General features: G+C 41.7%; 8 protein-coding genes across 12 annotated transcripts; 1 reads left to right on the top strand and 7 right to left on the bottom strand.

Moving 5' to 3' along the window:
• Window positions 1–160: 160 nt before the first annotated feature.
• LOC108075778 (phenoloxidase-activating factor 2) lies at window positions 161–1,057 on the bottom strand. The gene has a single exon (XM_017168337.2). The coding sequence runs from the start codon at window positions 1,055–1,057 to the stop codon at window positions 161–163; it is 897 nt and encodes a 298-aa protein (XP_017023826.2).
• Window positions 1,058–1,449: 392 nt separating this feature from the next.
• Window positions 1,450–2,385, bottom strand: LOC108075780 (phenoloxidase-activating factor 2-like). Its single transcript, XM_017168338.1, has 2 exons — window positions 2,320–2,385; window positions 1,450–2,250 (listed from the first exon to the last, which is right to left on the bottom strand). Exons 1-2 carry the CDS (start codon window positions 2,383–2,385, stop codon window positions 1,450–1,452), a joined length of 867 nt encoding a protein of 288 aa, XP_017023827.1.
• An 832-nt stretch (window positions 2,386–3,217) lies between these two features.
• On the bottom strand, window positions 3,218–4,574 carry LOC108075781 (phenoloxidase-activating factor 2-like). Its single transcript, XM_017168339.2, has 3 exons — window positions 4,401–4,574; window positions 4,208–4,345; window positions 3,218–4,152 (listed from the first exon to the last, which is right to left on the bottom strand). The coding sequence occupies exons 1-3, from the start codon at window positions 4,572–4,574 to the stop codon at window positions 3,283–3,285; spliced, it is 1,182 nt and encodes a 393-aa protein (XP_017023828.1). The 3' UTR covers window positions 3,218–3,282.
• Window positions 4,575–6,180: 1,606 nt separating this feature from the next.
• LOC108075782 (phenoloxidase-activating factor 2-like) lies at window positions 6,181–7,453 on the bottom strand. The gene is made up of 2 exons (XM_017168340.3): window positions 7,273–7,453; window positions 6,181–7,215 (listed from the first exon to the last, which is right to left on the bottom strand). Exons 1-2 carry the CDS (start codon window positions 7,447–7,449, stop codon window positions 6,214–6,216), a joined length of 1,179 nt encoding a protein of 392 aa, XP_017023829.2. The 5' UTR covers window positions 7,450–7,453; the 3' UTR covers window positions 6,181–6,213.
• Window positions 7,454–7,819: 366 nt separating this feature from the next.
• On the bottom strand, window positions 7,820–9,013 carry LOC108075783 (phenoloxidase-activating factor 2-like). Its single transcript, XM_017168342.2, has 2 exons — window positions 8,773–9,013; window positions 7,820–8,713 (listed from the first exon to the last, which is right to left on the bottom strand). The coding sequence occupies exons 1-2, from the start codon at window positions 8,959–8,961 to the stop codon at window positions 7,820–7,822; spliced, it is 1,083 nt and encodes a 360-aa protein (XP_017023831.1). The 5' UTR covers window positions 8,962–9,013.
• A 109-nt stretch (window positions 9,014–9,122) lies between these two features.
• Window positions 9,123–11,051, bottom strand: LOC108075796 (glycoprotein-N-acetylgalactosamine 3-beta-galactosyltransferase 1). Its single transcript, XM_017168365.3, has 3 exons — window positions 10,826–11,051; window positions 9,825–10,717; window positions 9,123–9,749 (listed from the first exon to the last, which is right to left on the bottom strand). The coding sequence occupies exons 1-3, from the start codon at window positions 10,866–10,868 to the stop codon at window positions 9,345–9,347; spliced, it is 1,341 nt and encodes a 446-aa protein (XP_017023854.1). The 5' UTR covers window positions 10,869–11,051; the 3' UTR covers window positions 9,123–9,344.
• Window positions 11,052–11,610: 559 nt separating this feature from the next.
• Window positions 11,611–20,544, bottom strand: LOC108075790 (ankyrin repeat domain-containing protein 29). Of its 5 annotated transcripts, none has more exons than XM_070289041.1 (5): window positions 20,409–20,544; window positions 16,317–16,654; window positions 14,848–14,958; window positions 13,282–13,578; window positions 11,611–13,212 (listed from the first exon to the last, which is right to left on the bottom strand). In XM_070289041.1, the coding sequence occupies exons 2-5, from the start codon at window positions 16,332–16,334 to the stop codon at window positions 12,667–12,669; spliced, it is 972 nt and encodes a 323-aa protein (XP_070145142.1). In that variant the 5' UTR covers window positions 16,335–16,654; window positions 20,409–20,544; the 3' UTR covers window positions 11,611–12,666. The 5 variants fall into 5 exon arrangements, with proteins under 5 accessions (XP_070145142.1, XP_017023846.1, XP_017023845.1 ...); XM_017168357.3 differs by lacking the exon at window positions 20,409–20,544 and adding an exon at window positions 19,600–19,715; XM_017168356.3 differs by lacking the exon at window positions 20,409–20,544 and adding an exon at window positions 18,446–18,563.
• RpS21 (ribosomal protein S21) lies at window positions 20,109–20,770 on the top strand. The gene is made up of 4 exons (XM_017168535.2): window positions 20,109–20,230; window positions 20,302–20,360; window positions 20,433–20,624; window positions 20,693–20,770. Exons 2-4 carry the CDS (start codon window positions 20,311–20,313, stop codon window positions 20,700–20,702), a joined length of 252 nt encoding a protein of 83 aa, XP_017024024.1. The 5' UTR covers window positions 20,109–20,230; window positions 20,302–20,310; the 3' UTR covers window positions 20,703–20,770.
• Window positions 20,771–21,208: the final 438 nt, after the last annotated feature.

The following is a 21,208-nucleotide window of genomic DNA, read 5'->3' as shown; positions in this document are numbered from 1 at the left end:
AGGAGAGCTAGGAGGATTATAATTATGTATTTATATATTTAAAGGCTTATCAGCTGTTTAGCTTCGTTTTGTAGAAATTTAATCTAACATTTTCCATTTCCATTTTCCATTCCTTACTCTGCTTAAAGAGCTTCACAAATACATATTTTACATTTTAGTCTTAACCTAATTTTTTTTTTATTCCAATCTTGTAAATGGGGAATGGTCTGTACGGCACATTTATTTCGTCGTTTAGCAAATTGTGTATCCAGGGCATCATCTCTGCCACACTCGTGTAAAGAGAAGGTACATTTGGGCTACCGCACCCCAAGCCACTGTTGACAATGCCGACCAGCACATACTGCATGGGATGCCCGGCTATGGGACACATCAACGGAGATCCGCCAAAGCCCTGGCAGGTATTCCTGTTCCTTTCCCCGCCCGCGCAGATAAGACTGGTATGAAGCTCAAATCTCCTGCCCAGGCGTGTCCTCCGTAGTCTAGCCTGGCAAGTGACCCTGTTCACGACTCTCTTAAGGCGGCGCGAAAGGTGCCTGTCCATGTGGGTAAGTTTACCCCAACCGGATACCAAGCAGTTTTGATGATCAAAGGTCGCGGCTGGGCTGGGCTGGCAGATGAATCCTATGTGGCGTTTCGCAAGAAACGAGACCTCCAGCACGATCAACGCCAAGTCGCTCTCCGAATGCAGTACAATCCTCGCCACCTTTCTTCTCTCCACATAGCGGCTGTTGGTCTCCGTCAAATCCCAAGCGCCAGCTTTCACGAACAATGAGTCCCTTGTTTTGTTGACCAGCAGGTGAGCGGAGGTCAGCACACAGTTTTCGGTGAGCAGAGAGCCGCCGCCTAAGAACTTACGCCGTTCATAGAGCGCCACAATCCAGGGAAACTCGTGGGGCTGTGCCTGATTGTCAGCCACTTGTTCCTGTTCATACAGTCCTTCTGGGTAACTCTGGCCGCAGTTCAGCGGAGCACCGACACTGACCGCCGAATGATCCTCACTCGATGCGGCACTCACTATCTGGGATGTGTGGCAGCAGGTTTCTGTCCATTGGCACATATTAAATTCGCTCGAGTCTCCTTCTTGGCAAAGCCCATTTGGAACACACTTCCTCTGATGACCACAAGGCGTTCTGGAGGCAGTTACACTGCACAAAAGCCACCCGAAAACAATTAATATTATTGACAAGTGTCGCGACATTCTTGGACTGAATCACAAAGCCGCAATGGATTCGGCTCAACATATTTCAAACAGAAGCATTATAATTATTGATAAGAAGCAATACTGTCGCTATCAGCTTAAGACATGCCTATGCTAATAATATGTATTCCAGGAAAATATGAATATTAATTTTAGCAGATCCCTTTAAATAAAATAAAAAATAATAGGATTCTCTGGATTCGGAAGTAATAATTTATTCCTTAAAACAAGCTTTAAATATTATTTTTAATCTAAAAATTTCCAGGTACGCTAACTACTTGCGCCATATGGGGATCAATCCAGTCCCTGAACATGGCCAAATTGGTGAAGGTTGACGGAACATCTCGATCGACACTCCAGCTGACAATGCCCACCTGTTCGTAGCGCTGTGGGTCCCTTTCGAGAGCACAGAACAGGGGAGCTCCTTCATCGCCGTGGGTAATACCCCAGCCCGTCACACTTTCGGCGCACATCAGGCTGTTGGGCAGTATAAAGCTCGGCCTTAACTTGTGACGCAGCTTATTTTCGCATATATCTCTGTTCACCATGACCAGGTCAACTACCTTAAGGTAGTTTAAGTAGTCAGAACGGCGGTACGATTTCTTTCCCCATCCGGCAACCTTGCAGTCTCCGTAGCGGAACGACTTTCTTGGTCTGGGCAAGCATATGGTCTGGATGTGGGGCTTCAGTACGAACGGCGAGCTTAAGAAGATAAGCGCCAGGTCACTTGTCTCGTGCACCATGATCCTGAACACCTGGCGACTTTCAGGCGGGGGATTGTCTCTAATCGTCACTAATTCAGAATAACAGGTGCCGGCCCTGACCACGATATCTGTCTTCAACTTGTTAAACATGAGGTGACCGGCGGTCAGGACCAGACCTGGGGCAATCAGAGAACCGCCGCCGAGGTATTTGCCATTTTCGAGCAAGGCCGTTATCCAGGGGTACTGCCCTTTTTCAGGCAGCGCACCATTAAATTTATTTTCACCCAGGCCTCTTGGGTTACTCATTCCGCAAAGTCCATCTGGATTACCGTCTGCATATACGCCTATCTGTAAATGTAAGGAAAAACGGTGTCAGAATACAGTTCTCGCAGCCAAAAGTACTTGCTCGTAACTTACCACACGGTCATCGCTTAATAGGAAGCAGCCGAAAAAGAGAAGCCCCAGTGGCCAGTGTCCGTTCATCTTGGCAGCGCTAATAAAATGTGGAAACGCAGACTCTATACTTATACAGCTTATCAGAGGATCCCACTTAAGCTTATCTCCGTCTTCTTAATTAGCTTGTTCCACGAATTAAACGAAAACAGAAATGCAAAATATAAATAATATATATATTTTCATACATGTTTGAAATGAAATTGAGCCGAAGTTTGTATACCCTTAAAGTTTGCATTTGGATCAATAAACTATCAGCGGATATTGTATATAATATTTATATACTTAAAATGGTATAAAATAACCACATTTCGGGGCAGAAACATCCTAGATTTACCCTATTTTTGAGCAAAACTAGCCCTATGATCAGGAAAAATAAACTTTCTAGGGCTTTTTTTCTTTGAATGTGGAAAAATGTTCTTGTTTTTCTGGCTATTTTCCCTAAATATTTTTTTTTTCAAAATTTAAGGGACATTCAATTTATGGGTAATTTTTTTCAAAATGTAAGGGTAATATTTTTTTAATTGAGAAAAATTGAGTTGCTTTTTGTTTATTTTCTTATAAAATAAAATTAAACCGGCGTAAACATGAGAATATATTTTTCATTTATATTATTTTGGTGCTTAGCAAACAATAATAATATTATAATTATTTGTTAACAACGGCTGCCAAAATGCCAACCTTTTTATTATTCCAGTAGAGACTTGCTACTTACTCAGAGTTGATCGGCCACCGTCACTACCTTCAGTCTTGGTACCAATGTATAAACTTGTAATTTATGCAATCAAAAAAATAATATTGTTTGGTTTTTATTCATTTTATTTAGAAGTCAAATATAAAGTTAACAAAGCTAATTGGTGATAAACACAACTGAAATATTTAATTCAATTGGCAAGTTTGACTTCCTTATTAATTTAGTTTTGATCCTTATGTCTTCCTGAATTGGAATCGTGGAACTTCAGGTTGACGCACTTGTGCAGAATGACCCTTCAACTGCTGATCAATCCAGTCCGTGAACATGGCCACATTTGTGTACGTTGCCGGGACGTCCTTCTTGCCGCATTCAATGCCCCAGTTGACGATGCCCACCTGCTCGTAGCGATCCGAACCATCTTCGAGAGCACAGAATAGGGCAGATCCGCCGTCTCCCAGGCAAGCATCCTTGTCGAGCTCGCCGCCGGCACAAATTAAGCTAGGAGCCAGGGAGAAAGTGCGCCCCATAACGGTGTTCCTCAACTGCCTCTGGCAGGTGTCACGGCTTACCATGGGCAATTCGATTTTCTTCAGGATGTCCGAGTTATACTTCACAGGGTACGACTGCCTTCCCCATCCGGCAACCGTGCATCGTTTTCCCACAAGGGATTTTACCTCGTTGGGCAAGCAGATGGTCCGAATATGGTCTTTGATTTCGAACGGTGTCTCCAAGAAGAGAAGCGCCAAGTTATTGGCTCCAGTTGAGTAATTAAATTCCTCATGGCGCACTATCTCCTTTACTCTGCTCTCCTCATGGGAGAACTCTTCGGCTTCAGTGGAATGGTCCCACTCTCCAGCTCTGACCACAATGTCGGCCTCGGATACGTGGCGCAGCTTGTGAGCAGAAGTGAGCACAACTCCTGGGGCAACTAGGGTACCGCCGCCTATGTATGTGCCCTTAATGAAGACAGCGATCGTCCAGGGGAATTGCCCAGGATACGTCTGACCTTCACATACTTCCATGTTTTCGTCCAGACCATTCGGATTGCTCCGGCCGCACTCGTTGTCTTCAGAAGAGCCAGTTTTCTCGGTACTACCCTTATCCTGAACAAGAAAGAATTCAGAAATATATGCTTTGATAGGAGCCGTCTTCGCTTACCTTTTTGACTTCCTCACAGCAAACGTAAGGAGACTGACATGATGATGATAATGAACGGTACGTAAATGGAGGCGCCTCTACTGCGCAACGCTCCTGAAGAACGCACTGCTCCGTGCCTTTGCAGGCACTCGCCTCATCCTGAACAAGAAAGAATTTAGAAATATGTGCTATGATAGGAGCCTGCTTCGCTTACCTTTTTGACTTCCGCACAGCAAACATAAGGAGACTGACATAATAATGAACGGTACGTAAATGCAGGCTGTTCTGCGCACCGCTCCTCAAGAACGCACTGCTCCGTGTCTTTGCAGGCTTCGCCTAAAAGGACACAGCCCAAGAAAAGAGCTCCTATGATCCAGTGTCGTGCCATTATTAGTCTGCAAAGAGAATCTTGAAGTGACTGATAAAGTGCTGGGGCCGCACCAATTTATACCAGCGGTCACACATACCAACACGTTTCTGTGAGTGATGTGTGCTCTTAAGTTCAAGTCTATTTCCAAGAACTCTCATTAAATTCTGAGTAATGTTTTTAGAAGAGATTATAAATTGTTCAAAAATCGGATTCTTCATTATTATATTTTAAGAGCAGTATAATCTTTATATTTTTCTGGGGAATCCGAATTCAAATGAAAAATTTTTGACCCCACCACCTCTACGTCTTTGTTCTTGTTAGCACTCAAATGTGTATCGTACCATATATGTATGTTTATGTATGAATGTTTTCTCCATGCGAGCGCAACTTTAAGGAGGTCCTCGGTCAAGTTTTGATCGGTGATCCTGACGAATGGTAGTCGGGCGGTCCTCGAAAAGTCTTACACCCGTCTTCCCTTCTTCTTCAAAGTCCCTACAACCCCTCTTGCCCGCTTTGCTCAGCCTGGCAAGGGCAATTCTATTAATTTATTATAATGAACTACCAACTTCGTGGAGGAAGCAAAACCCCGCAAGTTCTCAAATTTTGACAGCATCTCAATTGACGTCAGAGATTGATACTGTAGATTTTTTGCTTAATTCTCTGAAATAATTTTGAATGGAATTGGCAGCTGAGATGTCGAGCAAGCTCTTGCAGTTCGTCAGGGGGATGTGTGCTCCTTGACTTGAGGAATGAGCTGTGTAAAGAGAAAAACTCCAGGGAAGGAGAGACTTCTCAAGGGGAATGTGGTCAAAGCACATTTAGCAGGGTTATTGGTTGCAGGACCGTTTTCCCAATAAGCTTATTCCAAGAATTTACATTTTATATTAATAAAAAAGTTAAATATTCAATGTCGCAGTTACAAACACTGAATGGGATTTTCGGCGCGGCCTGGTATATCCGTAATCAAGATTCATCTTCCTTGGAAGGATTTATTGAGCGAAGATCAATGATAACTAATATTTTTGAGCTCACTTCTTTCATCACAAAACCTTACCTTTGAACTCTAAATGCAAGCTAATGACATTCTCTCTTGGGACTTATACACTGAACTGCTGCTCTTTGGAAAGAATTACTATACCTGGACCCTAAAATTGACTTTATCGATCATATACCATGCATGGTGAATAAAGTTTCTTTTGGATATAAAAGCTGGTCAAAGAAACTCAATGGTCCTTATATACTTCGATCTTGAACCAGTTGAAATTAACTTTTTACTCTTCGCTTGATGCGGCTTAAATGGAAGCAAACCATCGTATTCTAATAGACTCCTACTTATTAACTTACGTTGTGCAATGGATGGCATTAAACCTTTAGCCAGCACACTACTAGCTCATTTCCTCGTATTCTTTTATAAAGCAGAGTTCATTAGGTAAAACGCTTACATTTGTATATGCCTGTTAATATATATACTTAAAGTTTAAATTCAATCTTGGTACCAAAAGTACAAATTTGTATTTTCAGCAAAAAAAAAATAATCCTTTGTCTTGTTTTAAAAATCTGACATTTATTCTTTTAATATCAAAGTCAATTAAAAAGTTAACGAAGGCTATTACCTTCTGACACAACTAAAATGTAAAACTCAACTAGCAAGTTTGACTTACAATTTGATTATGATTTCCTCTAAATGTCTTTGTGGTCTAATAGTTGGTACTCTTACCATTAGTCTTTGGTAATCACTGAACGGCTCATATTGAACGTCTGACTCTGAATGACGCTCCAACTGCCGATCAATCCAGTCCTTGAACATGGCCACATTAGTGTAGGTTGCCGGGACGTCCTTCTTGCCGCATTCAATGCTCCAGTTGACGATGCCCACCTGCTCGTAGCGATCCTGATCCTTTTCGAGAGCACAGAACAGGGCAGATCCGCCATCGCCCAAACAAGCATCCTTGTCGAGCTCGCCGCCGGCACAAATTAAGCTAGGAGCCAGGGAGAAAGTGCGCCCCATAACGGTGTTCCTCAACTGTCTCTGGCAGGTGGCACGGCTTACCATGGGCAATTCGATTTTCTTCAGGATGTCCGAGTTATACTTCTCAGGGTACGACTGCCTTCCCCATCCGGCAACCATGCATCGTTTTCCCACAAGGGATTTTACCTCCTTGGGCAAGCAAATGGTCCGGATATGCTCTTGGATTTCGAACGGTGTCTCCAAAAGGAGAAGCGCCAAGTTATTGGCTCCAGATGAGTAATTAAATTCCTCATGGCGCACCAAGTCTTTCACGCTGCGCTCTTCATGGGGGAACCGCTCAACTGCGATGGACTGGTCCCACTCTCCAGCTCTGACCACAATATTGGCTTCGGATTTCCCACGCAGCAAGTGAGCAGCAGTGAGCACAGCTCCAGGGGCGATTAGGGAGCCGCCACCTAGGTATTTGCCGTTACTGAAGACAGCGATCGCCCAGGGAAATTCACCACACCTTGCCTGTTCTGCTTTTACTTCCAAATCAGCGTCCAGACCATTCGGATTGCTTAGGCCGCAGTCGTCACCGTCAGATTCAGCTTCAAAACTCTTCACTTTATGCTCCGACCTTGGAAGCTGGGAATCGGGAGATCCTTCATTAGCCATGTTGGGTTCAGTTAATGACTGATCACTTTCCGGCTTGAAAAATTAGAGAATACAGAAATATGTGCTGTGATAGGAAACTGCTCTGCTTACCTCTTTGATTTCTTGACAGCAAACGTAAGGAAGCCTACATGATAATGAACGGAACGCAAATGCATTCGCCTCTACTGCGCAATGGTCCTCAAGAACGCACTGCTCCGAGCTATTGCAGGCATCTCCTAAGAGGAAGCATATCGAGAGTAGAGCTCCTATGATCCACTGTCGTGCCATTATTTGCCTGCGTAGAGAATCTTGAATTGACTAAAGAAGACCTGGGGCCGCCGCATTTTATACCGGTGGTCACCACGCATACCAAGACACTTTTATGAGTGTCAGACAGCCGTGAAAGTGCTATCACTTGGTGGCCGTAGTGATCCGTAATGCACGCACCAAGACCACCTTCCAAGCTTATCAAGTCTATTTTGCGAGACTTCCCATTTAATTCCGCCATCATATATGTATGTTGACATCAAAAGAGATTATACATTTTTTACAACTCGACTTATTCATTGTTATATTTGCCTTGAAAAGCATAAATAAAGGATTCAAAGACTTTTATTCTTAAAATAGCATTCATCTGAAAAGCTCGGCATACGAACATTTAATGTACTGTCCCGTCGGTTAGGAGTGAAATGCTATTTTCTGCCACTTTCGAATCAATCCACTCCTTGAACATGGCCACATTTGTGTACGTTGCTGGGACGTCTTTCTTGCCGCACTGAATGCCCCAGTTGACGATGCCCACCTGCTCGTAGCGATCCGAACCATCTTCGAGAGCACAGAACAGGGCTGATCCGCCGTCTCCCAGGCAAGCATCCTTGTCGAGCTCGCCGCCGGCACAAATTAAGCTAGGAGCCAGGGAGTAAGAGCGCCCCATAACGGTTTTCCTCAACTGTCTCTGGCAGGTGTCACGGCTTACCATGGGCAAGTCGATTTTCTTCAGGATGTCCGAGTTATGCGCCTCAGTGTACGTCTGCCTTCCCCATCCGGCAACCATGCATCGTTTTCCCGCAAGGGACTTTACCTCTTTGGGCAAGCAGATGGTCCGGATATGGTCTTTAATTTCGAACGGTGTCTCCAGGAAGAGAAGCGCCAAGTTATTGGCTCCAGTTCGGTAATTAAATTCTTCATGGCGCGCTATCTTCTTCACTCTGCTCTCCTCGTAGGAGAACTCTTCGTCAGTGGTGGAAAGGTCCCACTCTCCAGCTCTGACCACAATGTCGGCCTCGGATACGTGGCGCACCTTGTGAGCAGAAGTGAGCACAACTCCTGGGGCAATTATGGTACCGCCGCCTATGAATGTGCCGTTAATGAAGACAGCGATAGTCCATGGGAATTCCCCAGGATACGCCTGACCTTCACATACTTCCATGTTTTCGTACAGACCATTCGGATTGCTCCGGCCGCACAGGTCGAGGGGATTTTTACTTAAAGAACCATAACCAGGCTTTTTGGTTGTCATGGGCTGGACAAATTTCTCATTTTTCTTTTCAGGCTGCGATTAGAAATATGGTATAAGAAATATAATATAAGATAGGACCTCTCTCTACTTACCTCTTTTATTTCTTGACAGAAATCGTTAATGATCGTACATGCGCGTGATAAACGGTTATCGTGGGTGCATTCAAACAACACCTCTTCGGAGCAAAGATCCTCAGGAACGCACCGACTTGGAGGTAGGCTGGCTTGGACAAAAAGAATAGAGCCCAAAATAAGAGCTGATACGATCCACTGACGAGCCATTACGCCTTGTTCGCCCAAGAGGAGAATTCGAATTGAGTTAAACTGGTGGCGTTTCCTTAATTTATACGTTTCAATTCACCACTGCCAAGAGGCTTATCACGTTATAGTATAATTATTTTTTTTTAAATGGTATTTATAAAGAATGTTTATTCGTGGAAAAAAGCGAAGCTCTTCTGACCCCTGAATCATTAATTAAAATTTCATTCGAATTTAAGGTTTTTTTCTTTTGCTTTTCCTAATTAAATATATATGGTATAGTAGTCGTGACTGAAATATTAATTTTATGTTCTTTACACACACTTATAAACATTGATTTTATATACCTAATATGACATGATGTAGTGGTTGATTATCCCATTAATTTATTTTTATTCCGGGGGTGTCTACTTCTCCTTGGAGTCTTCATCCGCGTCCTCATCAGTTTCCTTCGATTCCTCATCCCTTTCCTCTGTTTCGTCTTCTGCATCTTTTAATTCCTTTTCCCTATACTTGGCCTCTTCCTTTTCTACTTCCTTGGAGTCCATTTCCCGGGCATCCGGCTCCTTGGGTTTCTCAGTTGTTGTCGTGTAAATCCTGTCATAATCATCCACAGAGTCCTCGTTGCTGGCCGCCGGTCTTTCAATGGGAGCAGGAAGCAACTGACCCACCTCGAGCTTGGCGGGCAATGACTCCAGAGAACGCATTAGGCCGTACGGCTTCAGGTGATAGATTAGATAGTCCAAGACATACATCAGATTTGGGGCCACATAATGAAAGGAAATTGCCAGGTCCGAGCAGCAGTCTAGACCCTGTGCGCAAGATAAAAGTGAGTGGATATTGAAATCAGAAAAAGCCTGATTAAATTTTGAAAAAAAGCATCTTACGTCATCAGTCTTATAGTAGAGGTATTTCCAATACCAATAGTTCTTGTCCCATTTGGCTGGTATCAGATGGTGTTCTGGGACAAATGGAAACATACGTCCGCGCCCCATCATATCCCTTGAGTCACCGGCCGTCACATTCAGGTGCTCCATGCAGCGTCCGATCTCTATGTCCTCGTTGACCACCGTTCCCGGCAGACATATCTTCGGATTGGGAATGCCCTCTACCACCAATCGCCGGAGTGCTTCCCGGCTGAGAATGTAGCCAGCGCCGCCCGACATGTAGCCCTGCGACACAAAGGGCTTAAACTTGAAGCCAAAGTGTACGGGCGTCTTGGGACTGTACGGATAGAGCATGTAGCGCATATTTTCGATCACCGCGTACGTGTCGTCGTCCGCCTTGTAGAACCAGTCGGCGTCGTTGTAGTGGTGCTGATACACATACTTGAATGCCTCCTTGACCTTGGCCCACAGGTTCTCGCGACCCTCGCCCACATTCAGCCGCACCGTGGGCAGCTCGTCGTCCTGGCCGGAGCTCATAAAGAGCAGGATGTTGCAGCGCTTTCCCCACGTGCGCTTTACGTGGCGCGCCTTCTTCTTGTGGTTGGTGGGGTTCGTCATAACCCAGCAAAGGATGCGCACTTCCCGCTTCAGCTGCTCGGCCACGGTGGTGTTGTCATCGGGATGATCGTGCTGAAAGGGATTGTGCTCGGGTGCCTCAGCCAGACCAAGCTGTTTTCCTCCATCATGTAAGATCGGGGGACTGCGCAGGCGCTGACTTAAGTAGGGATAGAGACTCTCGTGCGGCGAAATACTTGAAAAAAGCACTGCTAGGCAATAGCCCACCACCAGGCCGACAATGAGAGTGAAAATGGAACGGTGTGTGGATCGAGGAGCTGCAAATAGATGCCACACATGTACAGCAAACAATGGGTATCAGTGGGAGTCTAGATTCTAGAGGGAAGAATGATCATAGTATCCTCCGAAATAGATTTTAGGTTTACCTTCCGTCAGCAAGGACCGTGACAGAAGACTGGCGCTGGACATCTTTTTACTTAAGGAGCTATGTATTTCAGGTCAACTAAAATTTCCTTTTCAACTTGAAACGATTGAAGTTCACTTGAGTCAACAGCAAGTTGGTTTTGCCTCGAATCTCCTGTTGTTTACCATTATGTTACGTCAAAACTTTAAGACAATATGCTGTTCAGCTCGAACTTAACCCGAATGCGTTTGTCAATCGACTGAGTGGCAAAGATGTCGACTGGTTCTGATCAAATGGTTTGGAAGTAGGTTTATCATGGAACAGTTGTTCAAATATAAGTTTTAAAAAAAGTACTCTTTGTAAATGACAAATACATATATAGATCCTTAAATAGAAGAATGTTATAGTAAAATTTGGTGGATAAAAGCAAAATAATCAATTCTAAATGCAATGAATTCCTGATCGATAAAAAGAATAAGATTATTTATCTACCTGAGATAAAACAATAATTCATTATCATAGGGTAGTTTGGGAAGAACAATTACCGTTTTGGTAGAATCCATTAAATAATTCTGAACACAATTAATTCCTATAAAATAATTCATATGTTAAATCAAATTATAATTATTGTAATTATGTTTTTACGAGACCGTAATGTATCTAGGGGTATTACTGCAAACTACTATTATTCCAAACAAATGTTTTGCATGCTTTTAGGCACATTTTTTATAAATTTTTCTTCATTAAAGCTTGACATTTCCAGCTTCCTTCTTCTCTTTTCATCAAAAATTAATAAAAAAAAACCACTCTGCAGTAATCGTGTGTCATTTTATTAAACTTGCAAAATTGTGGGCTACACTTAAATCGTAATAAAGTAAGGAAGTAATTAATTGTCGTATCTAGTTTACAGAAAATTAAGCAAAACCCATTCAGTGTAATTATTATTAATAGCTAATTTAGGGACAAAAAGGCGTTTAAACGTAAAGCACTTGTCAACAATTGCTTAGGGATAAAGTAGGACTATAAGTAGTTTTAAATATACATAATTAAATATTAGTATGTGTGTGTGTATATTAATGGTTATGTACAGGGGACATTGTAACATTATCATTCTGGGTCCATGTTAACATTCTTTATAATAGCTAAACATTATTGTTATGGTTAATGTTTAAATTCAAAATACAAGCTCCAAGTGGTTGTTAATATGGATGATACGGTTTATCTAATATATGTATTATATATATAGTTTGCTTTCCATGGGGTTTGCCATTTAGTTTAGCTTGGACGTGTTCGTACTAGTGGATTTTTTATTGGGATAATTAGTTTTTAGATTAAGTGTTTATGGCACACGCAAATGTGGGGATATGGATAGGGATGCCTTTTGACTTGGTTTCTCTCTATGGTGACTTTTGTAGAATCAATCAAATTTAATTTAGCATTAATCTGGACTTTGATTTTTCTCCTTTTCCTGTCAATGTTAACTCCAGTAAACTAAACAGTAAGGATAGAAAACTTAACCAGTTAACCGAGCTAACAGTTAACCGTTTAACTGATAAATCTCTCTAGAAAGTTGAGAATCAAAATGAATGTTATGCCAGTTAGGGTTATGGTTAACTCTGACTAACAGTAACGCGACTGAAGCTCCCAGTGGGTAGAGAGAAGTCATACCATTTCATCGCCAATCCATATCCCTCGTTTTCCCATAGTCCCGCAGACCGCGGGACCCTCGCGGACACTGTGCAAGCACCTCTGCCATAAACACTCTCTCTACACTTATCTTTCTCTTTCAACATAAGCAAAAAGGCCAACGTATTGTGCATAAAGGTACTTGGGAGGCATGGTCTCTGATTCGCGGACATCCCCTTACGCCGACATTGTCGGGATTGTAGAACCAACTCCGGACGTGACCATCGCCTTTGCGCTGCGCGCCACCATCGTCCGAACCCGCTCCTGGAGGTAATCACAGATGGAGGTGTACTTCTGTTGGTGCGCCAGCTGCAGGGCCGTCAGACCCTCCTGGTTCTTCATCAACACATCGCTGCCGGCGCCGACCAGCTGCTTGCAGACGGTCATGTGACCGAACATGGCCGCCGCGTGGAGTGCCGTCTCCCCATTGGGCAGCAGGCCGAGATTGGGGCGGTATTTGAGCAGAACCGTGATGACCGCCGCGTGGCCCTTGTGGGCGGCCTTAAAGAGCGGAGTGGCACCGTCGCAGCGCACCGTATCCACGTTTGCTCCATTCTGCAGCAGCACCTTACATATGTGATCCTGGCCCATCTGGGCGGCTATCCAAAGGGGTGTGGCGCCGTCGATGCGCTTGATATCGATCTCTGCACCCGCCTGAATCAGCAGCGACAGAACTGTACGGTGCCCATTCTGGGCGGATATGAAAACGGGCGTGGCACGATCCTGGAGAAGATAAGATTGTGTTTAATTTTATATATTTATGTATTGAATTTCTATTTATAAACTATGTACCTTCATGTGGGCATTCACATTTGCTCCGCAGTCCAGAAGCTCTCGAACTATTTTCACATGCCCGCCTTGGGCAGCCACAAAGAGTGGTGTGCCCCCATCGGCGGAAGGTGTGTCCACACTGGCGCCGGCCTTCATTAGGATCTTCACTACGTCCAGGTGACCACCTTGGGCGGCAAAGAAGAGCGGCGTGGTGCCGGTCAAGCGCCGAGAATTGGGATCAGCGCCCTGATCGAGCAGCTCCATCACGCAGTAGGTGTGACCTCCGGCAGCAGCCAAAATAAGCGGAGTCGTTCCATCCTGCCAAGTTAAAGGAGGTGCGATTGGTTTTAATAATTTAAATATAACTTTAAACAGTAAAAATAAATTATTTGAAGCAAAATAAGAAACTAACTTCAAAATGCCAAAGCTTGAATAAGCCTGAAGTTTACAATTCAACCGATTTAATTTAAAAATAAAAATACAATTTTGCAAATTAAGTTAATCCAATGACCTACGTAAACAAATCCAATGAAATGCTTTGCTGTGTGAAATGCAATGTAAATCGAAGTTTTTTTTTATAAATAAATGAAAAACCATTTGCTTTAATTGTTTAATGGACCAACCATCAAGTGATTTGAATAGCAAATTGCGATTAGTTTCACCAACTCAAAGCCAAAGCGTTTCGTGTGGATTTGCATGCATGTCTGTGCCACGGCGGACTCGACAAAAACTAAGCAGACGGAAAGCAGAATGAAGACAGGTATATCCCCAAGCAAAAATCGCGCCACAATTGCAAATCGCTCTCGATGCACTTGGACTGAATCCGAACTGAATGGGGGAGTCACGTAGAGTGGAGCCCGAGCCCGCATGCCCTTTCCGTAGACTCTGGCAGACCAGCCGGCATATAATACCCTGGCACAGTGCCCCCGCAGCCCACTTTCCTTTACTTTGCTCTTCGGTCCACGCTTCGCTGAGCGTCAAGTGAAATTTAATTTTATTTTTTTTATATACACTTGCAGGGGGTATTAAAATATTGCCCAAATACTTGAAATTAACAACTTAAACTTGCTCTAACTATTCCAGCAGCTTCCCCATGAAAATCTGTTATTAATTTGCTAATAAAAGCATTTAACAAAGTCAGTTAATGTGTTAATTAAATTAATAATTATATGTACATTTTGTTCTAAATAAAAGGGTATATCTTTCTTCGGCAACTGTGCTCAACAACTATTATTTCTTATGGCTACTGTCGGTTTCGTTTTGCTGCACTTTTTTCGTCTTCTTTGCCAATTGGTGCGTACTTTAAGCCAACAAAGTGTTAACTGTTAACTGATTTTAACGTTGTTAAGAGTTAACATACATATATTAATTATTTTGACAGATGTTTCGTAATAATAATTGCTTTTATTTTCGACTGGCATGCTTAACGCCTTACGGATTGCATGTGTAAGTTGATATAACTTGTCACATAACCGAAATGAGGAGGTAATACTCAACTAAGTCAACCGAAAATATAATATATTTTTTATCTAATCCCAACTAAATGAATCTCAAATCTATATCAATCAAATCAAACATTAAACTTACCTCATCCTTGCAATCCACATGAACTTTTCCGCTGTCCAGAACTCTCAGCAGAGCCACTTCATCGCCCCTCATGGCAGCCATGTGCAGCTGCACATCCGACGGCGTCTCTTTCTGTTTGGAGGAGGGTGAAGACAGAATCAAATCAATTAACAACTTGGAGCAGCCGCAGCTATGAAAACAAAGAGGTATTTGGATAATGGCACCCACAGCCCCGTTCCCCCCACTCAAAAGTTGCCTCATCCGGGGCGCCTCTGTGGATGAAAACACGATGACGATGTGGGGAAATTACTTTTCCTGTTCACTGTAATTAGGGTCATACCAGTTACAAACAGCAAAAAGTTATTTAACAGCGGACGTCGCTGCACATTGAATGCATTTTTTTAATACTTTTGCTGCTGCCTAGCTCTGATGTTAAATGTATCTTAACCCTCTTTTTTTTTATTTAAGGAAATTGTTCTTTAATGATTTTTAGATGAATTTGTTTAAATTTAGAATACCAAAGTAATTTAATTTTAATTTTAATTTTAATAGAATATAATTAAATAGTTTTTAAAACTCTTAAGAAGGTGTCTAAAAGTATGCAACACAATTTGTTTTTATAATATAAACTAGAATACTTTTAAACACATTTTTTAGGGATTTTAAAAACACTAGCTTCATATATTCCATTATATTTTTAAGCCTTTTTTAACTATGTATAAATAATATTATATATAAATGCATATAAATATATCATCCTAGGGTTATATGGCACCACAAATCTCCTCTGGTGACCCATCACAATTTTGCGGAAGAAGGGAATTGTTTTTTTCAAACTAAATGCAGAGTAAAAATGTCAACTTTGCGGTAATGAAGCGAATTAAGTGGTCTAGATGTGCTGCTTTGTGTGTGTGTTGCCTGCCAGGCAGGAGGCAATAATGCAGGGACTGAAGCACCTGTTGAAAGGCCTAGCTACTAGACGGGGGCAAAGACAAGTGAAAACCCTCACATGAACATGACGTGACTCAAGTTGGCTAGGCAAGACGTTGGGGCAGGGAAACAATGCAAATGCTGCTGCTGCACTTCGGAATGACATAATGACAACGATGATGACGGCAATGATGCCTTTACGATGATAATAATGCCCCTGATGATGATGATGATGACGAAGATATTTATAGGCAGCGCGTAGCAATTGTCAGTAGAAGGTGAGAAACACTTTTAAAGCTTCAGACATACGCCAGACCAATGTATATACTTAGTAGATCTGATTGCCAAACAAAGAAATAGAAACAATAGCTTTCTGGCAGGCCATCATCTCGTTATTTCTACGCCATCACACACACATGCCATTTAATAAAGATTACTTCTTTAGCTATTTTCCCCAAACTCCATGCGTCCAATCGGTTTCCCATCACAGAGCCATCAGGCCCGGTTCCGAATGAGTCAATTACCGTCTTAAATGGGTCAATACCTGAGCATTTACTCACCTTTAGCGACATGCTCATGCACCGCTCTGTGCTGGCCTCTGGGTCTGGGTTTGTAGCGGCTCTCCAAGCGATTGCACCTGCTTACAAGCCCGTTTCCATTGACCGATTTTCCAAACTGTAACGCTGCTCCTCCAACTGCAACACAACTTCGGGCTAACAGTAATAGTGCAACAGGCAGCACCAGCTAGCAAGTGGCACCAAATCAGATCCCGGGAAAACCAGCAGCAGCCGCACCAACTACAACGGGCAACTGTGGAAGCAGCAGCATCATTGCCATCTGCACTTGATTCCAAACCTCAATGTTTAAGTCCAAGCGACCAGTTCCCAAAAGTCAAGCACTGCAAATAGGAGAGGCAAAAAGGCACGAGTTGCATTAGAATTAAGTTGCCGACGCGTTTACAACAGGTTTTCAAATCCCAAAGCCTGCAATTAGAATGTAAAGAAAAAAAAAGAGACGAGGAAAAGGAAAGTTTGCCTCCCAAGGGGAGGAGTTCCTGGGAAGAAAATTGCATTAAAACCACGAACTAGGAAAAGGTGTTTGACGTCAGAGAAACAACTTAAACTACAAGTATTTTATTTACATTTAAATTCTGGCACTAACTTAAAGGTATTTCTCTACATATTTTTAATGAAAATAAAGCCTTGGCCACTGCTAAATTCTTTTGAAAAACCTATAAATACCTTCAAGAATATCTAACACACTGTGTGGCCATAATTGGCCTTTACTTTTTAATGGACCTAGAATATCTTAACAGTTCGTGGTTCAAGGCTGTGAGCTATTACAAGACTAGTGCATATTCCTGTTACCAACTGTTAATAATATGGTAAGTTATAGGTAAAGCTACCCACTTAAACTAATTTTATCTGAAAGAAATTATTGGCTTTTTGTTCAATATTGCACATCATGAATTTTATTGCCAGAGCAAAAAGTTATTAATTTTTTTGCATGCTGTAATTTCTGTGTTGTTAATGGTCACTCCCCCTGACAATTGACAGGCGGCGGCCCCTCAGATCGGTCCTGACTTGGCTCTATCAACACGCAATAGGTAAGACAAAGTGAAGCATTTTCTTTTCTTTCTGCGGGCTTTTACTTTGTTGTTCGTTGCCTTATTAATTGCATTTCATGCAAGCGCATTTTTTCTGGTTTCCAGCTTTTTCTATTTCTTTTTTTTATGAGCCGCATCATCATGCCTTTTGCCTTTCAACTTTTGACCTAGAAAGTGTTTTAGTTTTTGGACTTTTTCCATGTGGCTTTTCATCAGCATTTTCTAGGGCATACACGCACTTTGCAGTGACATCATGAGTTTACAGTTTTTCTCAGTTTTCTTTATTAGCCTTTCTTTGGTTTGAAAATATTCTTAATTAGGTGTTTTGGTGCATCTTTACGAGTCATTCTTTTAAGTTGATATGCGTAACTTTGGATAGATGTGTTGCTTGTTTACATTTTTAAGAAATCTCTTTTTTTATAATTACCTTTGATTAATAAACTATCATATTAATAGTATTTATTATCATAGGACATATGTTTAAAGTAAAAAATAATCTTGAAGTTCAGGCCTAAAAACTGATATGATGTCCGCCTTTAAAAAATGTATATGTATTCTTGGAACCCAACATACTGATTAGATTTGTTTTGACGGACACTTACCAAATTTTGTGGGGATATTAATGATCAATGACTTTTTAAAATCTTATCAGTATTGAACCAGCAATCTATCCCTATAATATTACAAAACAATTTGTAAAAATAACAGGGGTTGAACAATAATTTTCTTAACGAACAGAAAAACAATTATACATTCCTGCTTCGCAAAAGACAAATTTAAATGCCTAATGAACATTTATAGACTTTATGTATTATTATAATTAGTGATATTTTTACGAGACCACTGATTAGATTCACTTTCTGTTTCGTTAACAATTTTTTCAGCTTTATTACAGGTCTCTGGGGTCTTTTCGCTATTGTGTGTCTCAGTTTATTAATAGCATCTCGCGTTATCATGATCTCATTTCATTTTATCTTTTCGCTCTCGCTTCAATTTTGCTAAGAGCTAACATATTATGCAAAACTATCATCATTTGCACAAATAAAAGGTCAACAGGCAACCTGGCCACTTGTGAGATCTCACCTCAAGAAGTCTCAGGAACCGAAACACAACAGAAACAAACAACCACAATAAACCAAAAGTCACGCCGCTCGGCTTTTCGAAGAGCAAACGACGCGAAGGGGACCGATTGCTGGCAAAGTTGGCAAGCAACTGAGAAAGCCTAATCCCACAGTGACTACAGAGAGCTACAGCTTTTCCAATACCCTGTAATGCTGGAATGTTTGGGGTTTATTGAATATGCAACATTTCACTTCGAAAACTTTTTTTTAATTTAAATTATAATATTACAGAAATAATAACAATTAAATTACTTAAAAACAAGAGAGGAAGCTAAGTTTCGGCATGCTAAATTTTATATTGCCTAGCAGTTTGCAATCATCATGAAGAATCGATACATTTACTTATGTCAAAAGAAAAACTAACAAGGGATATATTATAAATAAAGGGTCTAAGGGTCTATAAGATATTTAAATTCTCCTTGTCGGTGTTCTAAATGTTATGCTACTTATTGTTAAATTGTAAAAAATAAAAATAAAAACAGAAAATATATTTCCTTATTTCTTTGTCAAGTAGATGGCTTTTAGATCATTTTTAGCTGATTCCAAGGACAAACTTAAGTGTTTACAATAAAACCATAGTTTTAACTATAGTTAACCATTGATTTTAATCAACGAACATTCATTAAACCTGCATTATTTGAATGTTTTCTTATGCTCCTTTAAAATAATGTAGGATATGTCTTCGTCTACCCTATCTACTTAGTTCTCTCTTAGTACTCTCGCTGTGTGCGAGAGCAGTTCACAAACAAATAAGGCTGACCTCAGGCGTTGAACGCCGCCGTTGAAAGTTCATTGAATATACACGCGACTTGAATTGCGAATGCTCAGCGACGCCTATAAATAGGCAACGTGGACTGTAAATTCCGAGACATGGCGCATATTAACCCCGGTGAAAACAATCCTTCCCACTCCCACACGTCCACTCACACACCCACAGCACATTCACACGCGAAATCGAAGGAAGTGTAAGGCTATAAAAGTGCCTGAAATAACGGAACCTGCTTGCCATTGACGAAAATCGGTGCTGACACCGAGCGAGGTCAAAAGAAGTACCCCCGCTCCCCGTGTCCCGTTCCACGCCTGACTGACTGATTTTGCCCAAAAATCAATACTCACGTTCCGACTACAGTAAAGTTGAGTAAAGACGAAATCGGTGCACTTTATTTATGGAGAATATCAGCCATTTACTTGATGCACCAATGAATAATATGCAATATAATTTTCGCGACGCGAAATCGTAGCCTACAACTGGGCTCGCCGAGTGTGACCGTTTGTGAAAAATGATAAATGTACTAAGCTACCGTTCGATCGATATTTTCGTTGTATCTTTGTATAGTATTTTATTATTTACCGTTAGGGTTAAATTAGAATAATAAAAGGAACAAGTGAACTCTTTTAATGATAGTTTCTTAAATTATTGTTATTTTGAAATTAGCGCCAAATATTTTTTCATAAATAAGTATTCTTCATTCCAAATAGACTCTAACAAGGCTGAACAATAACCCACATGATATTACTTATGTGTATATTATAGTTATAACAATTTAAAAATAATTAATAAAAATTAAATATAACTTAAAATATACTAAAACTACCAAGAACTGGTCCCCCTAATATTAGTACCGACCATTTCCGCCAGAGCGCGCCACCCGCAGCGCAGCCAACTTCACGTCCAACTGTCATTTCTTTCTCTTTTTCGCCTCCACCGACGGTTGCGGTCGCTAGATTTGTAAATTTCTACAAAAAAGTGAGTTAACCGGCCGTTCGAGCCACAATAAGTTTTTAGGTGATATCCTAATTGTTTTGTCTCCCTTGCAGCCCCATAAAATGGAGAACGACGCCGGTGAGAATGTTGATCTGTACGTGCCCCGCAAGTGGTAAGTGAAACACGTGTTCCCCGCGCATTTGTGCCCCCGAGTACTTACCCGTTCCCCCTCCTGAATTCACAGCTCGGCGTCGAACAGGATCATCCACGCCAAGGACCACGCCTCCGTGCAGCTGAGCATCGTCGATGTGGACCCAGAGACCGGCCGCCAGACCGACGGCTCCAAGACCTACGCCATCTGCGGCGAGATCCGTCGCATGGGCGAGTCCGATGACTGCATTGTGCGTCTGGCCAAGAAGGACGGCCTCATTACCAAGTAAGTCTCTCTTTTGCCCCTCCTTGGCCCGGCAGGCTTCTAATCGATCTTTTTTTTGTTCATTGCAGGAACTTCTAAATATGTGTTAACAATAAATAGAACTTGATTTGGTAATAAAGCGAATTCCCTTTGTAATTTAACGTAAACACGTTCGGACTTTGTGATTTACTTTTGGCTTAAACAAGGCGTTTCAAAGGGTATTTTCAGAAGCAGAGTTTTCCGAGTTATCTGTGTTCACAAAAGCTGCTCATCAAGGATTATAAGAGGGCTCGGATATAGTGTTGTTTACGTTTTGAGTTCAAGCAGTGAGTGGCAAGGTTCGGAATAATGTATTTTTCACTAAATTCAATGAAAACTCTGAACGATTTCAAGTTTGACGAATACTTAAATGAATTAAGAAATGGATTGACTCTTAATTTATAACTAAAGTTAATTGGAAGTGCAAAATACCAGTAAGAGGTGGTGTCGCACCTCAAGCTACGCCAGGAAATGTTTCGAGAAAGCATTCAAAGCCCAATTAAATGATATTTACGCCTATTTCATTTAAAGAAACTGTCTTTATGCAATAGATAATCGTCTTTGTG

This window comes from Drosophila kikkawai, chromosome 2L (genome assembly GCF_030179895.1).
Source record: "Drosophila kikkawai strain 14028-0561.14 chromosome 2L, DkikHiC1v2, whole genome shotgun sequence".
Lineage (NCBI taxonomy): Eukaryota > Metazoa > Arthropoda > Insecta > Diptera > Drosophilidae > Drosophila > Drosophila kikkawai.
This window is presented reverse-complemented; position numbering and strand designations above follow the sequence as displayed.

Excerpts from the sequence above, each read along its gene's own strand:
- LOC108075780 (XM_017168338.1), bottom strand. The coding sequence starts at position 2,385 with ATGAACGGACACTGGCCACTGGGGCTTCTCTTTTTCGGCTGCTTCCTA. Across the intron at positions 2,251-2,319 it reads TATTAAGCGATGACCGTGTG|ATAGGCGTATATGCAGACGG; the intron begins GTAAGTTACGAG and ends TTACATTTACAG.
- LOC108075783 (XM_017168342.2), bottom strand. The coding sequence starts at position 8,961 with ATGGCTCGTCAGTGGATCGTATCAGCTCTTATTTTGGGCTCTATTCTT. Across the intron at positions 8,714-8,772 it reads TCTGTCAAGAAATAAAAGAG|CCTGAAAAGAAAAATGAGAA; the intron begins GTAAGTAGAGAG and ends TTCTAATCGCAG.
- LOC108075778 (XM_017168337.2), bottom strand. The coding sequence starts at position 1,057 with ATGTGCCAATGGACAGAAACCTGCTGCCACACATCCCAGATAGTGAGT.
- LOC108075782 (XM_017168340.3), bottom strand. The coding sequence starts at position 7,449 with ATGGCACGACAGTGGATCATAGGAGCTCTACTCTCGATATGCTTCCTC. Across the intron at positions 7,216-7,272 it reads GCTGTCAAGAAATCAAAGAG|CCGGAAAGTGATCAGTCATT; the intron begins GTAAGCAGAGCA and ends TAATTTTTCAAG.
- LOC108075781 (XM_017168339.2), bottom strand. The coding sequence starts at position 4,574 with ATGGCACGACACTGGATCATAGGAGCTCTTTTCTTGGGCTGTGTCCTT. Across the intron at positions 4,346-4,400 it reads GCTGTGCGGAAGTCAAAAAG|GATGAGGCGAGTGCCTGCAA; the intron begins GTAAGCGAAGCA and ends TTTCTTGTTCAG. Across the intron at positions 4,153-4,207 it reads GCTGTGAGGAAGTCAAAAAG|GATAAGGGTAGTACCGAGAA; the intron begins GTAAGCGAAGAC and ends TTTCTTGTTCAG.
- LOC108075796 (XM_017168365.3), bottom strand. The coding sequence starts at position 10,868 with ATGTCCAGCGCCAGTCTTCTGTCACGGTCCTTGCTGACGGAAG. Across the intron at positions 10,718-10,825 it reads ACGGTCCTTGCTGACGGAAG|CTCCTCGATCCACACACCGT; the intron begins GTAAACCTAAAA and ends ATCTATTTGCAG. Across the intron at positions 9,750-9,824 it reads TCTACTATAAGACTGATGAC|GGTCTAGACTGCTGCTCGGA; the intron begins GTAAGATGCTTT and ends TCTTGCGCACAG.
- RpS21 (XM_017168535.2), top strand. The coding sequence starts at position 20,311 with ATGGAGAACGACGCCGGTGAGAATGTTGATCTGTACGTGCCCCGCAAG. Across the intron at positions 20,361-20,432 it reads CTGTACGTGCCCCGCAAGTG|CTCGGCGTCGAACAGGATCA; the intron begins GTAAGTGAAACA and ends CTGAATTCACAG.
- LOC108075790 (XM_070289040.1), bottom strand. The coding sequence starts at position 15,087 with ATGAGGCAACTTTTGAGTGGGGGGAACGGGGCTGTGGGTGCCATTATC. Across the intron at positions 13,579-14,847 it reads ATGTGGATTGCAAGGATGAG|GATGGAACGACTCCGCTTAT; the intron begins GTAAGTTTAATG and ends TTAACTTGGCAG. Across the intron at positions 13,213-13,281 it reads ATGTGAATGCCCACATGAAG|GATCGTGCCACGCCCGTTTT; the intron begins GTACATAGTTTA and ends TATCTTCTCCAG.